The sequence below is a fragment of the Salvia miltiorrhiza genome, chromosome 8 (genome assembly GCF_028751815.1).
Source record: "Salvia miltiorrhiza cultivar Shanhuang (shh) chromosome 8, IMPLAD_Smil_shh, whole genome shotgun sequence".
In the NCBI taxonomy this organism is placed as follows: Eukaryota; Viridiplantae; Streptophyta; class Magnoliopsida; order Lamiales; family Lamiaceae; genus Salvia; species Salvia miltiorrhiza.
Window position 1 is genome coordinate 15,912,364 of NC_080394.1, and position 25,517 is coordinate 15,937,880.

Genomic DNA, 25,517 nt, shown 5'->3' on the forward strand with positions numbered 1-25,517 from the left:
TTTTGGAAGCTTATTGTCCCCTTTGCCACCCTCGATCTTCCTATACAAACAATATGGGACGGAGCAAACTCCCGATCAAGAAAATCGAGAACACCACCAATCTCCAAGTCACCTTCTCCAAACGTCGATATGGCCTCATTAAAAAGGCCTATGAAATTGCAGTTCTATGTGACATTGATCTCACTTTGATTATGCTCTCCCCTTCCGGTAGACTCAGCCATTTTTCCGGTAGGAAAAGGTATATATAATTAAATTCATCTCTAATATCCTAAAATTATATTATTTCATTTAATTATTGATTCCTCATTGCTGCATTCATGATTATAGAGTTGAGGATGTCATATATCGTTACATTAATCTCTCCGATCGTGACAGAGGAGGGTAAGCATGTTAGACTATATTTGCTTTCATTAATTCTTATTTATTGCAACATAACAAGTTTTGTTGTTGTTGTAAATTGCAGGATTATTGCAAATAGAGAGGTATTTTAGCCAGATACATACAAATTAAATAGTGAATTGGTTTTTCCACAATTGTTTTATATGCTATTTGCAAATTAACTGTGTTTTTTTTTCCATTGATGCAGCAAATAGTAAACACATTAACGAAAATAAAAACTGAAAAGGATCTTGCTATGCAAAGGTTCTATCTCTTTTTTTTGTTTCCGGGAATTTTCATATTTCTTCATCTTCCAAAGAGGAATATGCTGATTTTCTTTTTAATTTTTTTTTCAGTGCCGCAACTCCTGGCTCTGATACTGAGGTAAAAAACAAAAAAAAAACCGTTTAATCATCATGTATACACAAATAATTTCACCATTTTGGTTTTCAGGAAATACAGAAAGAGATTCTAGATTTGCAAAGACAACTCGAGAAAGCTCAAGATGAACTTAGGTACACAGGGACCAACAATGATACTAAAAATCAATAGACATAAAATATTATGGTGCTTAGATTTATTCGTTTGTTAATGGACAGAGTGTTCGAACCAGATTTAGACAAGTTTACAACTCTAGGAGACTTCGAAAAATCCGAAGTGCAACTTAAGGAAGGCCTACGCCGCGTTATGCAAAGAAAGGCAATAATTCAAGACTAATTATATTAGTTATTTCTTGGATTTTTCCCATTCTATCCTTAATCTCAACCTTTAATATATATGTATTGTTAATGTTATCACAGAGAAACCTCTTCAACAAAGTGGGGCAGCAATCTAGTTATCAAGACACGTATAGGGTTCGATTTATATATCTGTTACATTTACTATGTTTGTCTCGTATTCGACAAAATAGTAACACTTATAATGTGTCATTTTTGTTTGCAAAAGGAAATAAATACAGTTGTTCAATATTTAACTGAAGCACAAACACATGGAGCAAAACCCTTGCTCGAGAACGAGGATGATCAAGGAATCGAGCTCAGCAATATTGAGCACGTGAATTTTGGATCGGATGCGTGTTCTGCCAATCTAAGGTCTGCTCATATATATAAAATCAAAGTCATGTGTAATTTCAGAAATAAAATACTAAATGAGTAATTGTTTGCTCTTTAATTTCAGGAAGCAATCATCACCAACGATGTATGAGTCCGTTTCTCAGACAAGTGGAAACGAGAATGCCCAAACTGTGGAAGGATGTTCCAACAATGTTCTAAGCGATGATGCTTTTCAACAGTTTCATTCCTCAAAGAATCACTACACATCTTTACTGCAACCAGACAACTCTACTCATTTCAAGGTTCCAACAAATATTCTCAATTTTGCTACTGAGTGTTAATTATTTTATGAGGAGAATGAGTAATTAATTATATTTTGATTTTGATGTTGCATATCGCAGGACGTTCTGGAAGGTTCGAATGAAACCCTAGCCGCACTAGACGAACATACGATGTTCTTACCATCACAATGCCACCAGCAACCCTCAAGTGAACTTCATCTGTAATCAAGTTTATAATCAAACTAACTGTTTCAAATGTTATTTGCACCAAACCATATGTTTTCCCTCCTTAAACCAAGGATTTCAGAGTGTTTGTGTATTGTTTTAATAAGATATATACTATTCTCCAATTTGGCTCACTATCCTTCTTACTTATAAACTAATCCGCTTTTCCTTTACCATACCACATATTTTAGAATTACTGCCAGAAAAGAGCGTACGTTGTACGCATAATTATTACTCTTATTTGAGAAAATAAAAAATATATAAATCTTCGTCCCTAAAAACTAAAAAGTTTTCCTCAATTTTTTTGGGGATGTCCCAAAAAAATTTGCTCCAATCTCCTTACTTTCTATTTTTGTACATGGCCTCACCATCAACTTTACAATTACAACCATTCAAACACTATTTTTGTACATGACCCCACCATCAAATAACTTTTTTTACCAATTTTTATTAAAACTCGTGTCATTCCCTTTGGGTCAATTTTTAAAGGACGGAAGGAGTATCTATTTAATTCAACAACTATAATAATTAAACCTTTTTATAAAATAAGCAAATCCTTTGTAAAATAATACTCAATAAATTAATCAACTCTATGAATTAATAAATTTCTTATGTCCCCAACTTGGGTCAATTCAAAAATCATCAATTTTAATAAAATAAAACATAATAACTTTTTAGAGTACCTCTTTATAAATACTCCATCCGTCCCTAAAAATTGTGATCCAATGGAAGTGCACAGATTTTAAGAAAAAATATGGTAGTTGTGTTTGATTGGATATTGGGTCTCACACATTTTTGTAAATAATGAGAGGAAAAGTTTGTGGAATTATTTCCAAATAAAGAAAGATCACAATTTTCAGGGACATTCCAATATAGTAATAAGGTCACAATTTTCAGGAAAAGAGGGAGTATTATATAAGTCATGTTACTATTATATATTAATTATTAAAGCATTATTTATTAAAATATTCTAATTATGAATAGCTATGGTTATAACTTGTTGAAATATAAATTTATTGTTGAATCATCTTCAGCCTGATCATCATTAGGATCTCTAGTAATATCAGCCACAATGAATTGATAATACATGTATTTATTTAAATATTCTCTCTCATTTGTCTTTACACATTATATATTAATAAATTAAAAAGTTATTAAGTTATTAATGTATTGTTAACTTTTTGATAAAATTCTTATGTCTCAAAGTTATTAACTTAATTATATTTTCAAGCACTTGCATTTCAATGTATAATAACATTTATATACACTTTAGTAAATATGTGATATGTGCCCTATTTATTTAGATAATTGTGAGTAATTGTTATTTTCATTTATCTAGTTAAGTAAATAGATTTTATAGGATATTTATCTTTTCAAGATTCTAAAAAGATTTCCAGATATATATATATATATATATATAAAATAGATTTTGGATAATAAAATATAATTATTATTTCTAAATATTTAATAGTAAAGTAAGTTTTTAATATCTAAGAAATTAATATTTTTTTCTAAATATATAATACTATAATTTACACAATACTCTTAAAATAGACAATCTATATTCGTGCACAAAACACTTTTTATATTAGTAAATTAATACTCCATTCGTCTTACAAAAATATAAACATTTGTAAGTGACACTGGTTTTAAGAAATATTAGATAAAAGTGTATTGTGAGTGGAAAATGAGTTACACTTTATGAAAAGTAAAGATAAAAAGTAGAAGGATTGTTGTGGGGTAGTATACATAAATAGAAATGTTCATGTCACTACAAGAATTAAGCACATAGACAACATATTTTAATAAATATGTTGTCAATTATTATATAGACAACAACAATGACCAAATCTGTTGTCTATGAGCTTAAAAAAATGTGGTCATAAACAACATATTTCAAAATATGTTGTCTATTATTGTGAGACGCCCAAAACGACAAAATCTTCATTTTTTTGTGAAACGGGCACTACAAGAAAATGCGGCTCTAACGACCGAAATTTCGGTCGTTAAAACCCAAAAATCGGTCGTTAATATTTTTAACGACCGATTTAACGACCGTTTTTTTGATCGTTAAATTTAACGACCGAAATTTCGGTCGTTAAAAAGGAAAAAAAAAATAAAAAAAAAACAAAAATTATTATTTTTTTATTTTTATTTTAAATAACGACCAAAATTTTATTTTTAACGACCGAATTTTCGGTCGTTAAAAATAAATAAAAAATAATAATTTTTTTTTTCGAAAAAAAAATATATATTTTTTATATCTTTGTATCCCACAAGTATTTTTAGTGTATTTCTAATGTATTTTGACCTTAATTGCATACCATTTGACGAACTTCCCAGTAGGTCACCCATCTTACTTGTGCTCTAAGTCAAGCACGCTTAACCTTGAAGTTCCTTTCGAGTAGTCACCAGTACAGAACACTCGTATTCTTGATATATATAGTACCTATTAATTCATTTAAACTCTAATTCAATATAAAATATCATTAATCATTCATAACCTTATAATATGTCGAGATAATAACTAAGATTTGTGGTGTCGGCGAAACATTGACGGTAAAATATACGATCGAATTTAAAATAATAAAAAAATTAATATTATCGTAATTAAAAAAAAGAAAAAGAAAATATGAGTATGAAAAATAACAATTAAATATACAACAAAATTAATATTAAATCAAATAATCAATATTAATAAAATTAATATTTGAAAAATAATATTATTATTTTAAAATAATAAAATTATTAATATTTTGAAAATAATGAATCTAATAATTTAGAAAATCTAATAAGTCTAATAATTTATTATAATAAATCTAATAAATCTAATAATTTATTATTATTTGCAAATAATATCACATTTTTATTAATAATCAATATTATCTATTTTTTTAGACTAATATTATGAAAATAACAATCATTTTTAAAATATTCACTATTATTTGAAAATAATAATTAAATAGAAATTAATAAAAAAATAATTAAATATTTATAAATATATATATATATATATAATCAAAAAATAAAAATAAAAATAAATAAAAATAAAAACGAAATTTAAAAATTTTTAAAATTGAAAAAATAATATTAACGACCGATTATTCGGTCGTTAATAAATAAAATAAATAAAATAAATGAATAAATAAATTAAAATAAATAAAAAATAAAAAATAAATAAAAATAATTTTAACGACCGAAAAATTCGGTCTTTAAAAAAAATAATTAAAAAAAATATTTTTTTATTTAAAAAAATATTAAAAAAATTAAAAAAAAAAAGTGAAAAAAAATAAAAAAATAATATTAACGACCGAATAATTCGGTCGTTAAAAAATTTTAATTTTTTTTTTAATTTTTTTTTTAAAAAAATAATTTTTTTAAAAAAAAAATAAAAAAAATATATTAACGACCGAATTTTCGGTCGTTAAAATTAAAAAAATAATTAAAATATAAAAAAATAATTTTTACGACCGAAAATTCGGTCGTTAAGAAAAATAAAATATTAAAATAATAATTAGCGACAGAATTTTCGGTCGTTAAAAAATAAAAAAAAAATAAAAAATAAAATCGGTCGTTAAGGCCGCAAAATTAACGACCGAAAATTCCGATCGTTAATTTCGGTCGCTAAACGCGTGTTTTCTTGTAGTGGGGGAAAGTATATTTTTCTAAATATATTATAATACTATAATTTACACAATTACTTGAAAATTAAATATATAATATGAATATAATAGACAATTTATATTTGTGCACAAAATACTTTTTAGTATATATTCGTGTTGATTATTAGATCGAATCGAGAGTTTCATATTTCTCTTGTGGCTTATTAGGTAATAAACTTTTAGGGTTAAATGCATGTAATATCATAAACTTAAGTCAAATTCCAAATTTAGCATGGACTTCAAAAGTTCTAATTTATATGGATAATTTTACCCCGTGTTCAAATTTAGCACCATTTTTCGATGTGGCTTGCCGGCACACGCTTCGATCCTACATGTCATTGACGTGGCTTGCCGGCACAAGCTTTCGGTCGGCGAGTAAAACGTTGCGTTTTGCTCCCCAAGCTTTCTCTCTCGTCTCTCTCTCTCTGTCGATCACTCCTCTTCCAACACCCATTTCTCCTCCCGTCGCCCCTCTTCCGCCGCCATCGCCGCTGCCACGGCTATCAAATCCCTCCGGCGGCGGCCTGTGACTCCTGCTGTCCGTCGATCAGGAGGGAAAGAGAGGGGAAAAGCCAGCTGGAGCGGTGACGTTATTGATGCCTTCCAGTCGAGGCGAGAAAGGGACGACGGCTGCAGGTGTCGGTCGAAGTCAGAAAGAAGGAAGGCGGCGACAATGGCGGCGATCCGGCTAACCGCTGCTATCGGCTGAAGTACCCTTCCCATAACCACCCTCTCATCTATCTTTCTCTCTCTCGTCTTTGCAGGTTCTTCCCTTCCCAGAACCACCCTCCTCCACTGCGGCGCCTTTTCTTCTTCTTCGACTTTCTTCCCTCCCCAGAACCACCCTCCTCCATTGCGCCGCCTCTTCTTCTAATTTGATTTTCTTCCCTCCCCAGAAAAACGCACCTTCGCGCCGCCTCTTCTTATTCTACTTCGATTTTCTTCTTCCATGCTTTAGATCTATAGACTATGGTTGTAGATCTTGGTATAATCTCCGACTATGGTGTAGGCGAAGCATGCTTCTTCGACCATGCTCGTCTCTCTCTTTTCTCTCTCTCTCTCTTTCTCTATTCGTTGCTAAAATTGAACACGGAGTAAAGTTACACATTTAAATTGGACGTTTTTAAGTTACAAATTATGACGTGTCATTTGGAAGACACGTCATTGCCACGTGGTTCTGAAATTTCAGCCGAAAAATAATTCGGTGCTAAAATTGAATACGGAGTAAAGTTATCCATATAAATTAGAACTTTTGAAGTCCGTGCTAAAATTGGAATTCGACTTAACTTCATGATATTACATGCATTTAATCCAAACTTTTATTTGCCGTTTTTATCGGTTGTTGGACATTTGTAGTGTTGAAATTAAGCTTTATAATATTGTATTGGACTATTATAATTCTATTGGTTGTATGACCAGAAATTAAATGCTTGCTATTAAGTTTCGCTTAAGTTTTTGACAATGATGCGCAGCTCAGTTGGTAAGATGCGTCCCCTCCAGTCAATACGTCAAGGGCTCGATCGAGTCACTAAGGGGGAAATGAGGAGTCATTATTCATGCTCTTTTTAAGAAAAAAAAATCCGCTTAAGTTTTGTCTTATTCTGCAACTTTGAAGATATTTAAGGGTTGTCCTACTCAAAAACCAAATTTAGAAGGGAAGAAGCTTTTCAAGGCTCATCAACGACGAAGAGCATTCGATGAAGATGAATTGAATTTATTCATATCAATGGTTTCTGAGGTGGGAGAGAAGTCACTAAAATCAAAATCAATATTTTTGTTTAAACATAAATTGAAGCATGGAATATAGAGAGAGATTTATATATGCTCCGAAAAGTTGAGTTTATTGATCTTGAATTTAACTATTTATAAAGCTTACAATTCAACATCACGTGAGAATTTATGAGATAGTAACAAACAATGATGAAATATATATATATATATATATAGGGGCGCGCTCCAGTGAGACCCCCTATTTTTCGTGTAACATGAGTACAATGAATAAGACATATAATACTAATGAACAAGACATATATCTAATGAACAAGATGTATGTACTGATGAAAAATAAAATTTAAAAAATTGGTAATGAATAAGCCATATATATTGATGAACAAGACAGTATATACTGATGAATAACAAAATTTAAAATATTATGCTCCCTCCAGGATTCGAACCCTGCAAAAAAAAAATCACCCTCCAGAGACCCCCTATACTGATGAATAACAAAATTTAAAATATTATGCTCCCTCCAGGATTCGAACCCTGCGAAAAAAAAAATCACCCTCTCCAGATACAATATCAGCCATAGGATTGAGAAAATAAACGCACCAGATCGTGCCCTAGATCTCACTAAAATTAGGGGGTCTCATTGGAGCGGCCCCCTATATATATATATATATATATATATATATATATATATATATATATATTATCTCATACAACAACTTTTTTTTCTTTTTTTTAGAAAATCTATATATTAGTTCATTACTTCTATTAAATATAATTAATTTATTGGATAGATACATTCATTTATAAGTCTTATCATCAATAGCTATAGATATATATCACATAGATTAATTTAGTGTAATATATATCTAATGAATTAATATATTTTTATAAATATATAATATGTAAAATCAACTTGAAATAAAATATGTAATAAGGGTAAAATAGGTAATCCACATGTTGTGCACAAGGCTCTTTTTCTATTAGTACAGGTATGGATTATACTAATAATGGTTTAACCTTTTATGTTCTTTTCATCTCAGTCTTTAATAAATCTTTTCCTCTTAGTGGGCTCATTCATAATTTTAAGCGTTTTAATTATTTTGAGAATCCAAAGTTAAAATTCTCATCAAGAAGTAGGTCTTCCCACTCCCATAAATTGCTTTTCTGAATCTTCGATGTCCAACCAGTGTTGTCTCCAGATGTCCCCTACGATCATCATAAATAATTTGAAAAATTAATGCACAGAAAAAAGAATAATTATAAATTGGATGTTCTTTGGAAAGGAAAAAAAAAAAAAACGATAACTGCCACACATTTTCAAACAATTAATGTATGTATACCTACATTAAAAAGTGTGCATTATTAAACTTCATTAGTTATGGGGAAAATGTCTTATACTCAATGTTAGAATGTTTAATTTCTTTAACTTGTACTCGTATTTTAGATATTGGTAGCCGCTATCCTAGTTTTATATATTAAGTTTTTCGTATATATATCTACCTCTTGTTTCGAATTATCCAACATATTAACTTGGCTGGTCTCTTCTCCCTTGTTGGTGAAGTTGCAAGTTGCATATTGCGAGCTTATTTGTATCGTATCAAATTGAGGTATTTTCAAGTTGCTACCATAACTTGTAAATATTGTGGTTGATGTGGACCTAACAAAAAAAAAAACATTAATTAATACTTAAAAAAGCACGTAATTATATATATAGAGAAGAGATCATATAAATCTCTTTACTTTCGGTAGCACTGCATATTCCTTTTAAAATGGATAATGTTAAACACTAAAATACATAATACTGAACACAAAAATACATATATAAATTCAACGTCGCACAAATGCATCAACTCGAAAATACATATATATCACTGCACATATATAATGTACATAAAAATGTATGCATGAGTACTACAATACATCTGTATTTTAAAGGGAAAACTTGCTTCGTTCTAATAAATAATTAATTTCCCTCTTGGTGAAATGTGAAGTTTAATTAATTCAACATAAAAAAAAAAAATTACGTACCTTGGTGGCGGCATGTTGCTTAAGCTCTGGATGGAATTGTAGAATGCATTTGAAAACGTAGCCTAAAAATAATTTTCATATTTTATTAGGTGTAATATTAATTTTCAGTGAATGTATCTATATATGATATTAACCTAATTATATTTAATGTTTTTATAATGAATGCATACCGGCGAGAAAGTATTCCAAGCATTAACCGTATCTTGTTGAGGAAAATTCAATAAGGTATGATCTACCACAACAGGTTGCTGCAACAAAATTGTCGATTTTTTTGTCAAAATTGCAAATGCATAATTGTACAACTTGTAATATTCATATATAAACTACCTGTTGCAGATTTTGAAATGAGGAGGGAATTTCGTGACCAGATTCTACCATGAAATCAGAATGAGGAAGGTTCGATATGTTGGATCTCTTTGGATCTAAATTTGGTAACGGATTTACTTGATTGAGTATGTCTTGAAGTCGAACTTTGGCGCTATAGAGAGAAACCTTTGAGTTAATATACAAGAGTCTATTTGATTTTTAGCTTTTTACACAAAAGTTCATGACATATTTATACTTGTTGCATGTATAATAATGTGCACTTATAATAAAAAGGCAACATGATCATAGGTAAATGAAATTAGGGTCAATCGTGTTTTGTGACCCTAACTTTCAATTATTTTTAAAATATGTCCTTCCGTTTTTATTAAAAAATTCTCAATTTTCAATGTTTTCTAAGAAATATCCCAAACTTTCGTTTTATATTCAAACCCCCCCAATTTTTAACGCTTTTCAAAAAATATTTTGCTATACAAATACGCCGATGGAATAATTAGTCACCGCCAGATTCTTAAATGAAACGACGTCATTTTATTGGGTGAGGTGGAAAAAATATTCAATCAATGGATGTTGTATAGTGGCATATTTAATAATAATAATAATAATAATAATAATAATAATAATAATAATAATAATAGTAATAATAATAATAATAATAATAATAATCATAACGTTTAATCTTTGGAGTTTTAAATAAAAAAATTAAAAGTAGAAGACATTTTCTGAAAAATATTGAAAATTAGGAATACATGCAAAATATGATTAATCTATAAAATTAACTGGCTAGAAATTTACCTGAATGGGCTTGTGGGTAAATTGAGCTCGTTCTCGATGAAATTATAAGAAGATGGAATGTCATCATCTTCGTTTTGCAACACAGTTGGATCCATCTAAATACAGTAATATAATTATTGAAAAAAAAATAATTGCATTTTTAACAAATTGAAGATATTCTTCTATAAAGATCGATGCTCATATCATACTTGTAAACTCGGTTGCACATTTGATGTTTGCAGATGATCAAACAACGCGCTCTACAAAACAAATACTTAATGCATCGTTAGTATTTGTCAGAATGTGATTGAAATATTGTTCTAATTAGGTGACGATAAGAAATATGAAATGATACGTATACTAGCTAGGGTTAAAGAAATATATGGAATTGAGAAACTAACTTTTCTAGCTAAGACTCTTTCTAGAGAATGGTTAATGTTTCTCTCACACCAAGATAATAGGTGTAAGGAAGGCTCTTGTTCCGGATCCAATTCATAGTCTCTACAAAAATTAAAGTAACTGTTTCATTAACATGCTATAAAATTTATAGGACTAAGAAGTTTAATCAAATTAGTTAAGCATAAAAATACGAAAAGATTACCTGAGATTTGCTTCTAAAATTTGCAGTTCTAGGCCACTCTTTTTAATTTGCAATTCAAGATTCTGATATAAGGAGCAATTAGAAACTAATTGAATTATATAGAATACACAATTTGGATAAAAGTAGGGATGTCAATCCGGCCAACGCATAAAATTTCGGGTTAGTCCTATTGGTTACGGGTTATTCGGAGTGCGGGCTAATTGGGTTGGAAAATTTTTCGGGTTAGAAATTAATTTCCAACCCTAATCCTAAATGTTCGACTTTCGGGCTAGCCTATCAGACTAGTCAGGCTCAAAATTTTATTTTAAAAAACTAACTAATATAGTATTTCTCTTGATAATTATTTATAATAAATAAATACATGCATAAATAAGTAACATTTCAACATCAACTTACAATATGCAAGTCTTAGAGATATAAAAATGCAATATTTTTATTAAATAAGTATCATTTTTTTAATTTTTACAGCTAAATATTTTATGTTAAGTATTGAATTAAAAATACAGAGAAGTAAAATGTTGAGTATAACTTTCTAATATTGAATCAAAATACATTTCACAAATTTTGAAAATATTATATACTAATTTTCATAGACAAAATAATGAAGTTGAAAATCAAATAACGAGAAAATTTTCATATAATCAAGCGAACATATTATTTTTAGGTCAACCCTATAGAATTTCGGGTTTGTTTTGGACTGACCCTATCGGGTGTCGGGCTAGTCAAGTATAACTTTTATCAAGTTGAAATTTTTTAGTTCTAATTCTTTTGAATTGAAGGATTAATAGGGCCAATCCACGTATTTATGAGCCGGATTGACATTCCTAGCTATTTAAAAATATCACAGAGAGACATGGCATGAGAAATCATGAATCGTACCTCAATTCTTGAATCAATTAGCCCAAACAGACACCATCAAATTCCATGTATATGCACCAAATGTATAATACTTTATTGTCAGCTAAGGAATTAGATTAAGAAAGTATAACTACAAAGTTTGTTGAAAAGTATAGTATAATTTTTTGATGTACAAAACTCTAATACACAATTAATAGATCTACTAAAAAGCCATATGCAGAAATAATAAATTGTTAGACAATTTACGCCCATCTTGGATATTGGGTTATTCAACCAACGTCTTTGATTGTTGTTTAGGTTCAATTTATATTTAGTCTTATCATCGTCATTCTCTTTGGCATATTTGCTAAAGAGGTAAGACGCTTTGTCTCTAATCAATTTAAGTCATCACATAAAAATGAAGAATAATTATTACCCTTATTTTTACAAAAGACAAAAAAAAAAAAAGCAAGAAGTTGTGTTTTATCATATTAATCAATGAGAAATACATTTTTATTTCTTTTTAATCATCATGGCGTAGTGTTTGCTATAACTATTTACTCCCTCCGTCCCATGAAGCAAGACCAAGTTTTCTTTTTGGTCTGTCCTACGAAGCAAGACCAGTTTCTAAAAATGACAAAAAAAAATACCTTTTATTCACCTTTTCACTTTTTCACCTACCACACTTAACACACAAAATACCAATTTTTTTAATTTCTGTACTGAAAAGAACTAGTTCTTGCTTCATGGGACGGAGGGAGTATATTATAACTCGTACGGGACAAAATCTAAGACTAGATATAGATATATATGTGGAATTAAATTGAGTGAAAATTTAAAATGTCATATTCCTTAAATTATATGTGAAAAATGTCTTCTTTTATAAACATAAGCATTTTATGCCATATTCTTTAAATGCCCTTTAATTTGATGGGTTTGCTTGGTTTTTTGTGAAATTTTACGCATTTGATTGATTTGTTGACCGATTTGACAGCTATCAGTCATAAAAATCAATGATTTGACAACTATCAGTCAAGAGTACATATGACCGGTGGATGGCTAGATCATGTGTTCGCCCGGACAGACACATAATTTCAGCGGGCGAACACATGATTTTACCGACCGGACACATGATCTGGGTGATAAAATCATGTGTCCGCCCGGGCGGACACATAATTTCATTGGACGGACACATGATTTTATCGGCCGGACACATGATTTGGGTGCTAGATCATGTGTCCGCCCGGACGAACACATGATCTAGCCACTCAACGATCATATGTACTGTTGACTGATAGCTGTCAAATCGTTGATTTTTATGACTGATAGCTGTCAAATCGATTAAATGTGTAAAACTTTCACAAAAAACCAAGCAAACTCATCAACATCAAATAGTAAAATAGGTACTTCACATAATTATGACATAAAATGCTTAAATTTAAAAAGTAAGACATTTTTCATATACAAAATAAGGAATATATAGAGCATTTTTGCCAATTAACACAATTAAATTCACATAAACAACCATACATTAAAACAGTAACATATATATATATATCTCAATCTCAATCATATATATATATGGTGCAAGGCTGCTTGCCTTTCTTATTACTTTCAATTCATGTTTCAACACGTAAATCAAAAATAAAATCAACAGGCTGTAAGGTATAAATGAGATTGAGAGAGAGAGAAAAGAGAGTATGTTACTGTTTGTCCAAATATTGCAACTTGCTAGTGTCACTTTTAATATGATTGAGATTCTTCAACTTCTCCAATTTTCGCTTCATGTAAATAATTGAACAGAAATAAGTGCTGTCGTATTTCAATATGTATCGATATATGATAGTGAAGAAAATCAAAATAAATTATTATATATAAACTAATTAGGGTGCGTTATCTTTGATTGTAAATTTATCATAAGAAAATGAGAGATAACTAAAATTTCATCCTTTATTTTTTCTCATTTCCTACTTGATCCTTACTCATTCATCATTTTCATTACAAAGGGGATTATTATCACACCATTTTTGGAGGGATAATATTATCCCTCATTTGTAGTGTAAAGGGAGGAATAAGTAAGGGTCAAATAGAAAATAAAGAAAAAAATGAAGAATTTAAAGGGTGAAATATTATTTATCCTTTTTTTTCTCATAATAAATTTACAACCAAAGAGAGCACACCTTACAGTATTAAACATACCTGAACATCATCTAATTGACTGCATCTCATCAACCACAGCAAGATATCACAATCATTAACAAAAGACAACTAAAAGTAAGTAGTTAAACAACATATATAATTGAAAGTTTATTAGAGAGAGAATTCTGAGTACCTCAGTCTACTTTCTGCTGGTAGATTAACATAACGATGGAGCAAATCTTCGATTCTGTGAGGGGGAAAAATAAAAGGTAAAAAAATTACTCCAATTAGTCTTAATTTTTCTTTTTTTTATGTATGTACCAAGATTCTTTAATCGTCTTCAAATTGACTCCAAAAAACAAAAACAAAAAAACCTTCTTTTGTTGCAGAACTTGCTAACTCGGCCAGAAGGCGAAAATGCAACAAATGCGACATCAACATCGCAGCAAATCGCGATTTCATTAGCCTTCTTCATGAGGCTGCTGCGACGCTTCGAAAATGTCACTTGACATTTTGTTATGTCTTCAATTTTTTTCATGTCAATTTTTCGACCCATCTTCTTTACTTTTCTTGATTTTAAATTAGTGGAGGTATGGCAAAGTGTCGCACCCTATATTTATAGGCCTCCCAAACTTTGTAAAATCAATTTCAAAGTGATTATATATGAGCATCTTTCTATCTAAGTACACGTAAAGGCACACCTAGTTTGTGGGAATAATGTGATAACATAATTTCAAATATATATTAACTCATATACATTTATTATTAGCTTATAAGTTTCCAGTAAGTCATGTTTGGCGATAGCTTATGTTACGACGATCGATGACATTTATTTTTTTGACTACATTTCACATAAAAAAAATGGTAATCTAGGAAATAATTTATCCAAAGTGATTCTAAAAATTTAAGAAATTTACAGGAAATCTGTATGTTCAATCTTTTTTTTTTTTGTAAACATTTATTCACTTCATCAATATATACATACTAACTATCAGCATATATATAGTGTCATTCGATACACGTAAAATAGCGTTGATTAATTCTAGTAAAATATGTATTGCAACACAGAAAATATAAATAAAAAAGTTCTTCTGCTGTGCAGTGAATGAATTAATTTCGAAAACTAGTTTCTGTTAAAAAAATTTGCGCCAAACAAGACTTTGACAAATCTCTAGCACTAATGAGGTAGTTCTGAAAATCCGATGTTGCAGATTCTGTACCTGTAGTCATAGAAAGTTGCCATGATTTTACATTGACACGCGTCATTTTATGAATGAATGGTTAGAAGATTTATCGGGAAAAAGAAAAAACGTTGTAGCTTAAGCCAAATTATAATAAGGATTAGCACCACACTAAATTCTATAGATAATGGATAAGATTTCTTCATCAATATTATTTCTTCACTTATGATTAGATTTGTTTTAGTGCAAATAAAAGTCATAAAGCACAAGGATGATGAAATAAAACTGTTTCCCTTCAGTCAATTGTTGTTATTCGATACAAAAGAAATTATAATACGAATATTGAAAAATATCAAAATATATGCGATCAGATGAATATTATCATTCGAGAAAAGTAACCACAAATAAAATATTTTAGATTATTTGATGAGTTAGAGTTAAGAGCCAACATTGTTAAAAGACCTTAATAGACTAATTGTTTCAATTTTAATAATGAATAGAAATTCAACTCGTACTTTATTTTCAAAAAAAATGGGCCAATGGGTAATTAGACTATTAGACTGTGAGGTCAGTCAATTTTGAAGCCCAATGATTTTGGGCCGCGGCAACTCATCTCAAGCAAAATAAGTCAACAAATAGGTGCACCATTTCATCGACGGCGCACGATAGCTCTCCTCCGCCATGGACGCGCCTGAATCACCACCACAACCGGCGAGCTCTCCTCCGCTCACCTCCGTCGCCATCGACGCGGTAGACGACCCGCTCTCGAGTACGTACGCGTCTCTGAACTCCCACTGTCACGATCTCTCCACTCTGCAGGACCTCGCCTGCCGCGGCGCGTGGCGGACGATCCTAGACAAGGTGGCGCGTTCGCGATCGCTCTCCCTTCTTTCGCGGCCGCACGAACACCTAATATACCTCACCTTCAATGTTCTCGCCTTGGTCAAGCTCCGCCGCTACGCTGACGCGCAGCAAGAGCTCGAAACCCTAGATGATGATCTCGGATCCAAGCAATACCTGTTCGAGTCGTATCCGGATCAGTACCCGAACCACAAGCCCGGATCCATGATCCCTTTCGCGCTCCGTTGGTTGCACGTGCACTTGCCATTTACCCTAGGTGATCGCCAATTATCCCTTGATCGCCTTTACATCCTTCTGCATTTCATTCGCGACACGAAATTGTCGCGCAGTCGCGATTCGATTACTGAAATCTCGATGAATCTTTGGAAGAAGCGTGAGACGTTTGTGATCAATTCAATTGTGAGTCATCATTTGAGTCTGAAGGAATTTAAGGTGTGTCTGTATTTGTTGAAGGCGGAGACTAGTAAAACCGAGGATCCTTTCATGGTATCCAAACTAGGGTACGTGCAGATGCAATACGGTGATCTTGATGGGGCGAAACGGAGCTTTAAATTGGTCGAGAAAATGGTGGAGAAGAGTGAGAGTGGGGATGTGAGTTTAAAGAATTTGGTGGGTAGGAATAAGGCATTGATTTATTTGGTTGGGAAGGATTATGTGTCTGCTGTGAGGGAGTATGAAGAGTGTATGGAGAGGGATGCATCCGACGTTGTGGCTATCAACAACAAAGCTCTCTGTTTGATGTATTTGAGGGATTTGTCGGACTCGATCAAGGTGTTGGAAAGTGCATTGGAGAGGGTTCCGACTGTGGCATTGAATGAGACGCTTGTTGTAAATTTGTGTAGTATGTATGAGCTGGCCTATGTGAATCATGCTGATGTTAAGAAAACTCTTAGTACTTGGATTGCAAGAGTGGCTCCGGATGACTTCGATACTTCATGTACCAGGATTTGAGGTACCAAAAGTTTGGAAATGTAATGCCTTTCTGCATTTCATATGTGTAGTTGTGGTTGCGATAAATGAATTCTTTTTGCTCAAATTACTAGTATTTTCTTTATGATGGTGGTGATTGCTCTGTTGTTACCCCATAGTTTTCTTTTCTGTACTGTCGTGGTTTTCTTAATTACAAGATTACTTCAAAATTATGGAAAAGCTGTAATGCTTTGTGAACTGTTGTCAGCTGACACGATTTTGTGTTATGTAAGTAGAGGATTATGTATAATCTGGAAATTCTTCTGGAACACAAATTTCATGTGATTGTTGTATTCAGGTGCCAATGCGATTTACTTCAGTCACAGGCAGTGTTTGCTAGTCTACTGCATTTATTTTGCTTGCCTATCTGTTTTGCAGTTATTACTGGATAGAGATCTGTTACTCTTGCTCTTATCAACTTTTAAGCTTGCATATCATTACCTACTGTAACAAGTTTCCATATAGCCAATGGGAATGTGCTGTAGTAGTATGGAGTATTTATCATCAGCAGTGTCCAGCCCAAATATGTTAGAAGCAGTTGCTAGTGTTGCACATTATACATCCATGGTGCTCAGCATAAAATCTTGAGGCAAGATTTCCCTCTGTACTTCTTGACTATATTTACACAAAATGGATTTAATGGAATAACCGAATAAGCTTTTGATTAAAAAAGGGTACGATTTTGGCTGTTTATTTGCCTTCTTTGTTAGCTTGACATGCCCATAAGGCGCAGAACTGTATTAATATATTTTGTGAAGGATTGTTAAATTGAGAATATGAAAGTTCTAGATCCATCTAGACTGTGTTGTTGATGCTATACAATGCCAATGATAGATAACCTGTGAGATTGTATTTATGTTGCATTGTGTTTTAAGAGTAATCACAGCTCTCAATCGTAATAGTGTGGTGATATAACTATTTTTTCAGGCAATAGTGTGGTGATATAACTATTTTTTCAGGCAATGTTGCGAAGGTGCTAGGTAGCAGACCTGGTCCTACTGCGTAGGCAGGCTGATTGGGGGGAAAATGAGAGAGAGAGGGTTCGGACTGCCTAGCTCCTTGGCTGGCCTAACCAAAACTAATCAGGTGTTATTACAACTGCTCTTGTTTCCATCCCAAAAATATAGTCTTCTAAAACCTTTTCTCTTCATCCCAAACTTAGTCTTTTCTTTGTTTCAAAGTGTATTAAATTTTCATTTTTCATGATACAATCTTACTTAATGATTTTTGAAAGCAACAATATATTATTTTAGATGAGTAAACAAGGGTAAAGTGAGAAATTTGTGTGACCATTTCACTTTCCTAAATACATTTTCTTAATTTGTGTAAAGATATAAGCCTATTTTGGGACTGAGGGAGCATGACATTAGCAACCTTATATGACTGCCCCGTATGTCTACAAATATGGTTCGTCTTGGTATACCTATTGTTTGAGGTTCCAGCCTCAGAGATTGGAATAGCAAAGATTAGTTGTACTCTCTTGTATTAATTGTAGCCCAGCTGTTCGACCAGGAAGTCTCGAGTTCATTGCAGACTTTTCGTGTATTGCAGATCACGCAATTGAACGATGCTCTGCTACAGCAGAAATTTGCATCTTGACTTGACATCTTTTGCCAAGTATAGATTCTTCCCAGGGTTCTGCATTGACTTGTGGATTGGATTAATCAAATTTTCTAACCTAGATTTCTGTTGAGGTTTTTTTGGGTATTTTCGGATTTTTCTTGGTTTTCCTCAGTCGATGATTGAATGTCTTTCTGTTATTAGGTTTCGTGGATCATGTTTGGTGTTTGAATATATCTTGTTTCTGTTTAAGTTTCTTGGGTTATGTTTGAATGTGTTGTGAATTAAGGTTTTCTTAGTGAGGCTTGAAGTATGTCTCGAATAGGATTCTTCGTGGCTTTGAATTAGCCTTTGAGCACAAAAGTTGCAACTTTATAGAATCAGAATAGCAGCGGACTAAAAATAACTAGTGAACATGTTCGTTCGGCAAGTAACTTGAATACCTTCGTGAATGAGGCCTAAGCGTAAGTGGCAAGGCTAAGACAATAAAGTTTGTCTTCAACAGATCATTGGATTAAATCTTTATTTTTTAAGAGATTGTTGATTCAAGTTCCATTAATACCATGGTGGATTGTATTTTCATATTAAATAAAGAAATTTAAGGGTCGCGCCACAGGTGACTCGAGCCCAAATTTTTTTGGTCTTAGTCATTAATCTCTTATCGCTTGATTAACACACGCACACTTCTAATTGTTCTTTTGATTATAGTCTAGTTTGTACTAAATTTATTAATTTATCATAATATATATTTTATTTTATGGTATAACATGTATCTTGTATAAAAAAAACTTGTGGATGCCTTCACGTAAAAAGATTTAACTGTATATATTTGTGAATCACAAAAGAGAATTCGCTGTACAAGATGAAATTACGAATAAAGTAAGGTGAGAAAGTGAGGGAGAAACAACGTCCACTCTTATCAATACACGTGAAGAAATAGCGAAAATGATTAAACCGAAATTATAGAGTTAAACCTTTAAACTCTCTCATAAACTTGTGGATATCCAAACAACCATTCCTGGCTTTAATTATGTTGAAAGTTTGAAAAAGAAAAAAGACCCGTCTCTATTTTGAATTGAAAATAACAAGATTAAAAAATTGGTGCAGAAGGAGAGATCCACCAACTCTCCCCTGAGTATTTTACTTTCATACCTTCCTACCGATTCCACACACACCTACTCTGTATTCCCACCAACCCATGTAGTAGCGTCTCTATTTTACCCGACTGTTCTCCATTGTCATCATTTATTAGCTCTTGCCCACGAATCTTTTCTGGTTAAAAAAACATGCCGGCAGCTGCCTCTTTTTCTATTCAGCCCACATCAAGAATTGGGAACCAGCCTCAGCCTAAATCTCTCGCAAATGTTGCACTCACTTCCAATTCACTTTCTTTCTCATCCCAACTGCAGACATTCTCCCTCAAGTAAGCTACTTAATTTTTTCCTTTTCTTTTCTGTTTGTTTGTTTTTACTGATGGGCTCCTTTGTTCTCCCCTTGAATTTCATTGCTCCGAGCTTCGTCCATTCAAATTGACTCTAGATATGAGAATTTACTCTTGTTCTAGAATCTGTTCAGTTTCTTCGGGTGATGTTTGAATGTCTTGTTTCGAATTAGGTTTCTTCTGTGATCTTTTGGATATGCCTTGTTGATTAGTTTTAATGGGTGATTTTTGAATGGAATTCGACCTTCTTAGTGATCTTCGAGTATGTCTTGTTCCGAATGCTTAAGATTGTCTGCAGTTTCATGTTTCAATGCTGGTTTAAGTTGCCAATAAATGTTACAGTTATACAAAATTCAGTGTAATATTTTCTCTTTAATCCAATATATATTGATGCCTGAGCTAATTGAGAGTTGCGATTCTGTCATACATTTGGACTGGGAAGAAGTTTTCGGCTGAAACTTTGTTATGTTATGAGCTCTGTTGCCACAATCTTGAATTGGAATTGGTTGTTTTGCTTAGTTCTATCTATTTCCAGTCTAGTTATTGTAGTTCAGTGTAGCTTTGATTCTGATTTCCATCCATATATTTTGTGTAGATCGCTATCTACAACAAGGCAACTGCATCCTCAAGGATTTAGTGCATCGGTGAGAGCAGAGATAAACTCGGACACGATGCAGGTTGATATCTCGTTGAGCCCTAGAGTTAACTCCTTGAAGCCTTCAAAGACGATGGCTATCACAGACCAGGCAACTGCACTTGTACAAGCCGGTGTCCCCGTTATTCGACTAGCAGCAGGAGAACCGGATTTCGACACTCCAATTCCAATTGCTGAGGTAATATCTAAATTGCTCAGTAATCCAATTCATGTCAATTGGGAAAACTGTAAAATGATTTTGATTGTGTTATCTTGCTCGTCGTCCATTTTCACAAATTTAGGCTGGGATTAATGCAATTCGTGAAGGGTTCACTAGGTATACTCCTAATGCAGGCACATTGGAGCTCCGCACAGCTATTTGTCACAAGCTTAAAGGTATTCACGTGACAATTTTTTTTGTGTATCATTCTTGTGTCTGTAGCATAAATCTTTATTTCTTCGACAACAGAGGAGAATGGAATATCCTACACACCCGATCAGATTTTGGTGAGCAATGGTGCAAAACAGTGTATTCTTCAGGCAGTTCTTGCAGTATGTTCCCCTGGAGACGAGGTAAATCTTTATCTTTCTAAAACACGAGATTGGCTTCTTGCATTCAACTCTAAAAACTGAATTACTGTTATTTCGATAGTGGATTTATATGTTGCCAATGATGCCTGCTTTTTTACACTTAATAGCAAGTTGGTGAATCGTTTTCTGCCCAAGTCCGAAAGTTTTTTTGAGCTTTTATTGTGCTTATTCGGAGTATAGGCTTTATCAAAGAAGAAACTGTAAATGAAATTAATTTTGTTTTCTAATATGCCTTATGCACCCATCTCTGCAGGTGATTATTCCAGCTCCATTTTGGGTGAGCTACCCAGAGATGGCAAGGTTGGCCGACGCTACCCCTGTAATTCTTCCTACGAGCATATCTGAAAATTTCCTTCTAGATCCAAAGGTTCTAGAGTCCACATTGACTGAGAAGTCGAGGCTGTTGATTCTTTGCTCCCCATCCAACCCGACAGGGTCTGTTTACCCCCGTAAACTGCTTGAACAGATTGCTGAGATTGTAGCAAAGCATCCCAGGCTTCTTGTAAGTTCTCTCTCTCTCTCTCTCTCTCTCTCTCTCTCTCTCTCCAATTGGGCTGCAGTAAAGATTACTAATATTTAGTTCTATTGTCACACTCTCTCTCACTTTCGTAAGTTTTACCGTTTCAGGTTATATCCGATGAAATCTATGAACATATCATTTATGCCCCAGCAAGTCATACAAGCTTTGCATCTTTGCCAGGCATGTGGGATAGAACTTTGACTGTCAATGGCTTTTCAAAGGTAAATTCCCCGAAGAATGGCATACTTTTCCTTCTTTCTCACCTTTGTAGGCTATCTTTTATCTCAAAGAATGCTGATGTTCTAACATGACTAAATTGCCATCTTCTCAGGCGTTCGCCATGACCGGTTGGAGACTCGGGTATCTTGCTGGTCCAAAGCACTTCGTTTCTGCATGTGGGAAGATCCAAAGTCAGGTGCGATGCATTTCTCTCACCTACCAGGCAGATATAGATCATAGAAGTAAGTTTGACGGTTATATTTGACGAATTTCACTAAAAAAATGTGAAATTCTTTATTACAGTCAACTTCAGGTGCCAGCAGTATATCTCAAAAGGCCGGTGTTGCTGCTCTAGGATTGGGTTATGCTGGCGGGGAAGCAGTCGCGAATATGGTCAAAGCATTCCGTGAGAGAAGAGATGCTCTGGTCAAGAGCTTCGGAGAATTGGGTGGAGTCCAAATTTCAGAGCCTCAGGTAACAGCTTAATTTATTTTTTCACCGTGGCAACTCTTGGATGTGTGGTGTGGGTGAAGAGATGGGCAACCAGTATTTCTCGGGTCCTTCTCATCTCCGACCTTCTTTTCATCTTTTTGCAGGGAGCTTTCTATCTTTTCCTCGATTTCAGCTCTTACTATGGCTCAAAGGTTGATGGCTTCGGTGTCATCAATGGTTCGGAGGCCCTCTGCCGATATTTGCTCGACAAGGCTCATGTAAGACTCCACCCCTTTCTTGAATAAAAAAAATTAAAAACACACACACACACACAACATATTTAGGGTTGCTGAGTATTACTTGGGTGGTCTTGTTCTTGGTTGCTGAGTATTACTTACTTGTAGGTTGCCCTTGTTCCCGGGGATGCTTTCGGAGACGACACCTGCATCCGCATCTCATATGCTGAGTCTCTGCCAACTCTTGAGGCGGCCGTGGAGAGGATCAAGAACGCGCTCGTTGCCCTCAAGCCCGCTGTCCCCGTCTAGGGTGGCTGCAGCATATGTTCAAGGATGTGAAGTTTCTAATTTGTTGTAACTTTAGTTGTTGGATTCTATTTCAAGAGATCTGTACTTGCATTGGAGTAGTGAATCACATTTCATACTGGATTCTTAAAAAATAAATAATTCAGTTATATTTGTTGAATTTTGAAAGTGCCATGCTCGGAAGAACATGTTAATTGGTTTATTGAAAGGAAGAGTTTTATATAGAAAGTGCTCTCTGTTAAATGTTTACCTATTTAATTTCAAAGTACATATTTATTTGTTTTTATTAATGTAGGATGCCAATTCAACTCGAAACCCGTGGATTGACCAGATTAAATCAATAATCCTGATTAAGGCTAAAAAAATTAACCCGATAAAATTACATCACGAATAGCTTGTAATCGAATAGTCTGACACCCGATAGGGTTGGCCTGAACTTTATAGGGATGACTCGAAAACAATGTGTTCACTTGATTATATAAATTTTACTCGTTAATTGATTTTCAACTCTATCACTTTACTTCTGAAAATTAGTATAATTAAATTATTTTTTCAAAAATTTGTGAAATGTTGTTATACTCATCATTTCACTTCAATGAGTGTTTTTTTAATTCAATACTCAACATAAAATGTTTAGATGTAAAAATTAGAAAATGTTAATCATTTTTGTGTGTTTTTTATATCTCTAAAAGTTTTATATGTAAGTCGATGTTAAAAAATCACTTATTGATGCGTGTATTTGTTTGTTACAAATATAATATTGTTAACAGAAATATATTAGTCAATTTTTTTTAACAAATTTTGAGTCTGATTAGCCTAATTTCGAACTCAAATGATGTATTCATCGAACAAGAAAATGCATTCATAAGTTCTTTGCGAATGGCTAAAAATGGTTCTTCGATATAAATATAATTAGAGTTTAAAAATATTTTTTATATAAAATATTTTTTATAAAGCGAATATAATTTAGAGTTTAATATGGTAGATATAAAATAGTTGGGAGGTTTCAGCCGGCCCTTGGCATCAACTAGTATCTATAGAAATTTATTAATAACCTTATCGACGGGAGAAAAAAAAGGTTATTATAGCCTTATAAACATTTGAATTCGTTCTAGATATATATATTAAAGGATTAAGTATCAATTTGGCCCCTAACGTAGAGGCACATGTAGCTATTAACACCCTATGGGCAGGGGTGTGTCAACTAAACCCCTGAAGTTCCTAATTTCCGCCAATTAACCCCTCCGACTTAACGGACGGTTAACATCGTTAACTATTTTAATTTTTTAATTTTTTTTATTTTATTGGTGGTGGGACCCACACCATCTTCTTCACCAAGCTCGCCGGAAACACGTCGAAAACCTAATCCACCCCTTCCCCGAAACTCCGGCGTGGCGGCGACGACGGTGGCCGGTGGAGCTCTGGTGGCGAGCTCCGCAAGGCGGCGCGTTGAGGAGGCTCAGCCGCTTTGCTACTACTCCTTTCGTTGCTATGGAAGATCGAAGGTGGCGCTCAGGGCTGAAAAAGGTGGGAGAGTGGTGGCTTCGCGGTGGTGGTGCGGCAGAGCACGATGGCGGCACGGCCAAGCTGCGCGCGGCTGCCGACTGCTGCTGGAGTTGCTGTCGAGTTGTTGCTGCTGTTGTTACTCTGTTGATGCTGCCGCTTTTACGCCGTGGAGGAACGGCAACTGGTGGTGGTGGCGAGGAGCGACGGCGGCGGTGGAAGGTGGCGGCTGCTGCCTTTGTGCAAGAGAGGGAATAGGCCGAGAGAGAGAGTTGAGCGTGAGAGATGAGATAGACGAGAGAGAGCAGAGCGTGAGAGAGAGATAGACGTGAGAGAGAAAGATGTGAACTTGTCGCCGCTGCGACGCCGGAGTTTCGGGGAAGGGGTGGATTAGGTTTCCGGTGTGTTTCCGGCGAGCTTGGTGAAGAAGATGGTGTGGGTCCCACCTAGGGATGGCAATCGGGTACGACGGGTACGGATAGTGACTATCCATACCCATACCCACGAACTAAATGGATAGTGGTTTTTAACCACGAAACTATCCATGGATATCAAATGGTATCCAAACCCGCCACCCGCAGGTATCCGCTACCCGTTGGGTATCCGCGAACCCGCTATTCGGCGGCTATCCACCACCCACGAAACAGAATTTAAATATAAATTTATAACAAATTTAATATATAAAAAAAAATCAACACAAATAACATAGTTTTAATATATTTTAATTCTAAAATATGGTGGCCCATATCTAATATGTAAATCTAAAGCTCATATTTTAAATATATTTTTTGGGTATTTCACGAATATATGATGGGTAATTGACGGGTATTTTTCACGGGTAATCGGGTTTCGCGGGTATGGATAGTAATTATCTAAACCCATACCCACGAACTAAATGGATAGTGAATTGTAACCACGAAACTATCCATTGATATCAAATTAATGCCTCTCAAACCCACCCTAATAGGTTCGGGTTTTCGCAGATATCCGTTACCCGCGGGTAGATTGCCATCCCTAGTCCCACCACCAATAAAA

General features: G+C 33.6%; 3 protein-coding genes across 6 annotated transcripts; all 3 read left to right on the forward strand.

Annotated features, from left to right (window-relative positions):
• Window positions 1–2,061, forward strand: LOC131001394 (agamous-like MADS-box protein AGL104). Its single transcript, XM_057927777.1, has 11 exons — window positions 1–238; window positions 328–381; window positions 464–482; window positions 587–642; window positions 735–762; window positions 832–893; window positions 978–1,077; window positions 1,179–1,232; window positions 1,324–1,469; window positions 1,555–1,732; window positions 1,832–2,061. The coding sequence occupies exons 1-11, from the start codon at window positions 54–56 to the stop codon at window positions 1,934–1,936; spliced, it is 987 nt and encodes a 328-aa protein (XP_057783760.1). The 5' UTR covers window positions 1–53; the 3' UTR covers window positions 1,937–2,061.
• A 13,651-nt stretch (window positions 2,062–15,712) lies between these two features.
• On the forward strand, window positions 15,713–18,852 carry LOC131001396 (uncharacterized). 4 transcript variants are annotated; one of them, XR_009093923.1, is made up of 4 exons: window positions 15,713–17,023; window positions 17,419–17,629; window positions 18,000–18,126; window positions 18,592–18,852. XR_009093923.1 is itself a non-coding variant. In XM_057927779.1 (2 exons), the coding sequence occupies exon 1, from the start codon at window positions 15,892–15,894 to the stop codon at window positions 17,020–17,022; it is 1,131 nt and encodes a 376-aa protein (XP_057783762.1). In that variant the 5' UTR covers window positions 15,713–15,891; the 3' UTR covers window position 17,023; window positions 18,000–18,320. The 4 variants fall into 4 exon arrangements, 1 of the variants encoding a protein (XP_057783762.1); XR_009093924.1 differs by lacking the exon at window positions 17,419–17,629; XR_009093922.1 differs by lacking the exon at window positions 18,592–18,852 and having other exon boundaries at window positions 18,000–18,320.
• A 755-nt stretch (window positions 18,853–19,607) lies between these two features.
• On the forward strand, window positions 19,608–23,139 carry LOC131001395 (bifunctional aspartate aminotransferase and glutamate/aspartate-prephenate aminotransferase-like). Its single transcript, XM_057927778.1, has 10 exons — window positions 19,608–20,023; window positions 20,637–20,874; window positions 20,978–21,071; window positions 21,145–21,248; window positions 21,520–21,768; window positions 21,894–22,007; window positions 22,118–22,201; window positions 22,309–22,479; window positions 22,602–22,715; window positions 22,842–23,139. Exons 1-10 carry the CDS (start codon window positions 19,887–19,889, stop codon window positions 22,980–22,982), a joined length of 1,446 nt encoding a protein of 481 aa, XP_057783761.1. The 5' UTR covers window positions 19,608–19,886; the 3' UTR covers window positions 22,983–23,139.
• Window positions 23,140–25,517: the final 2,378 nt, after the last annotated feature.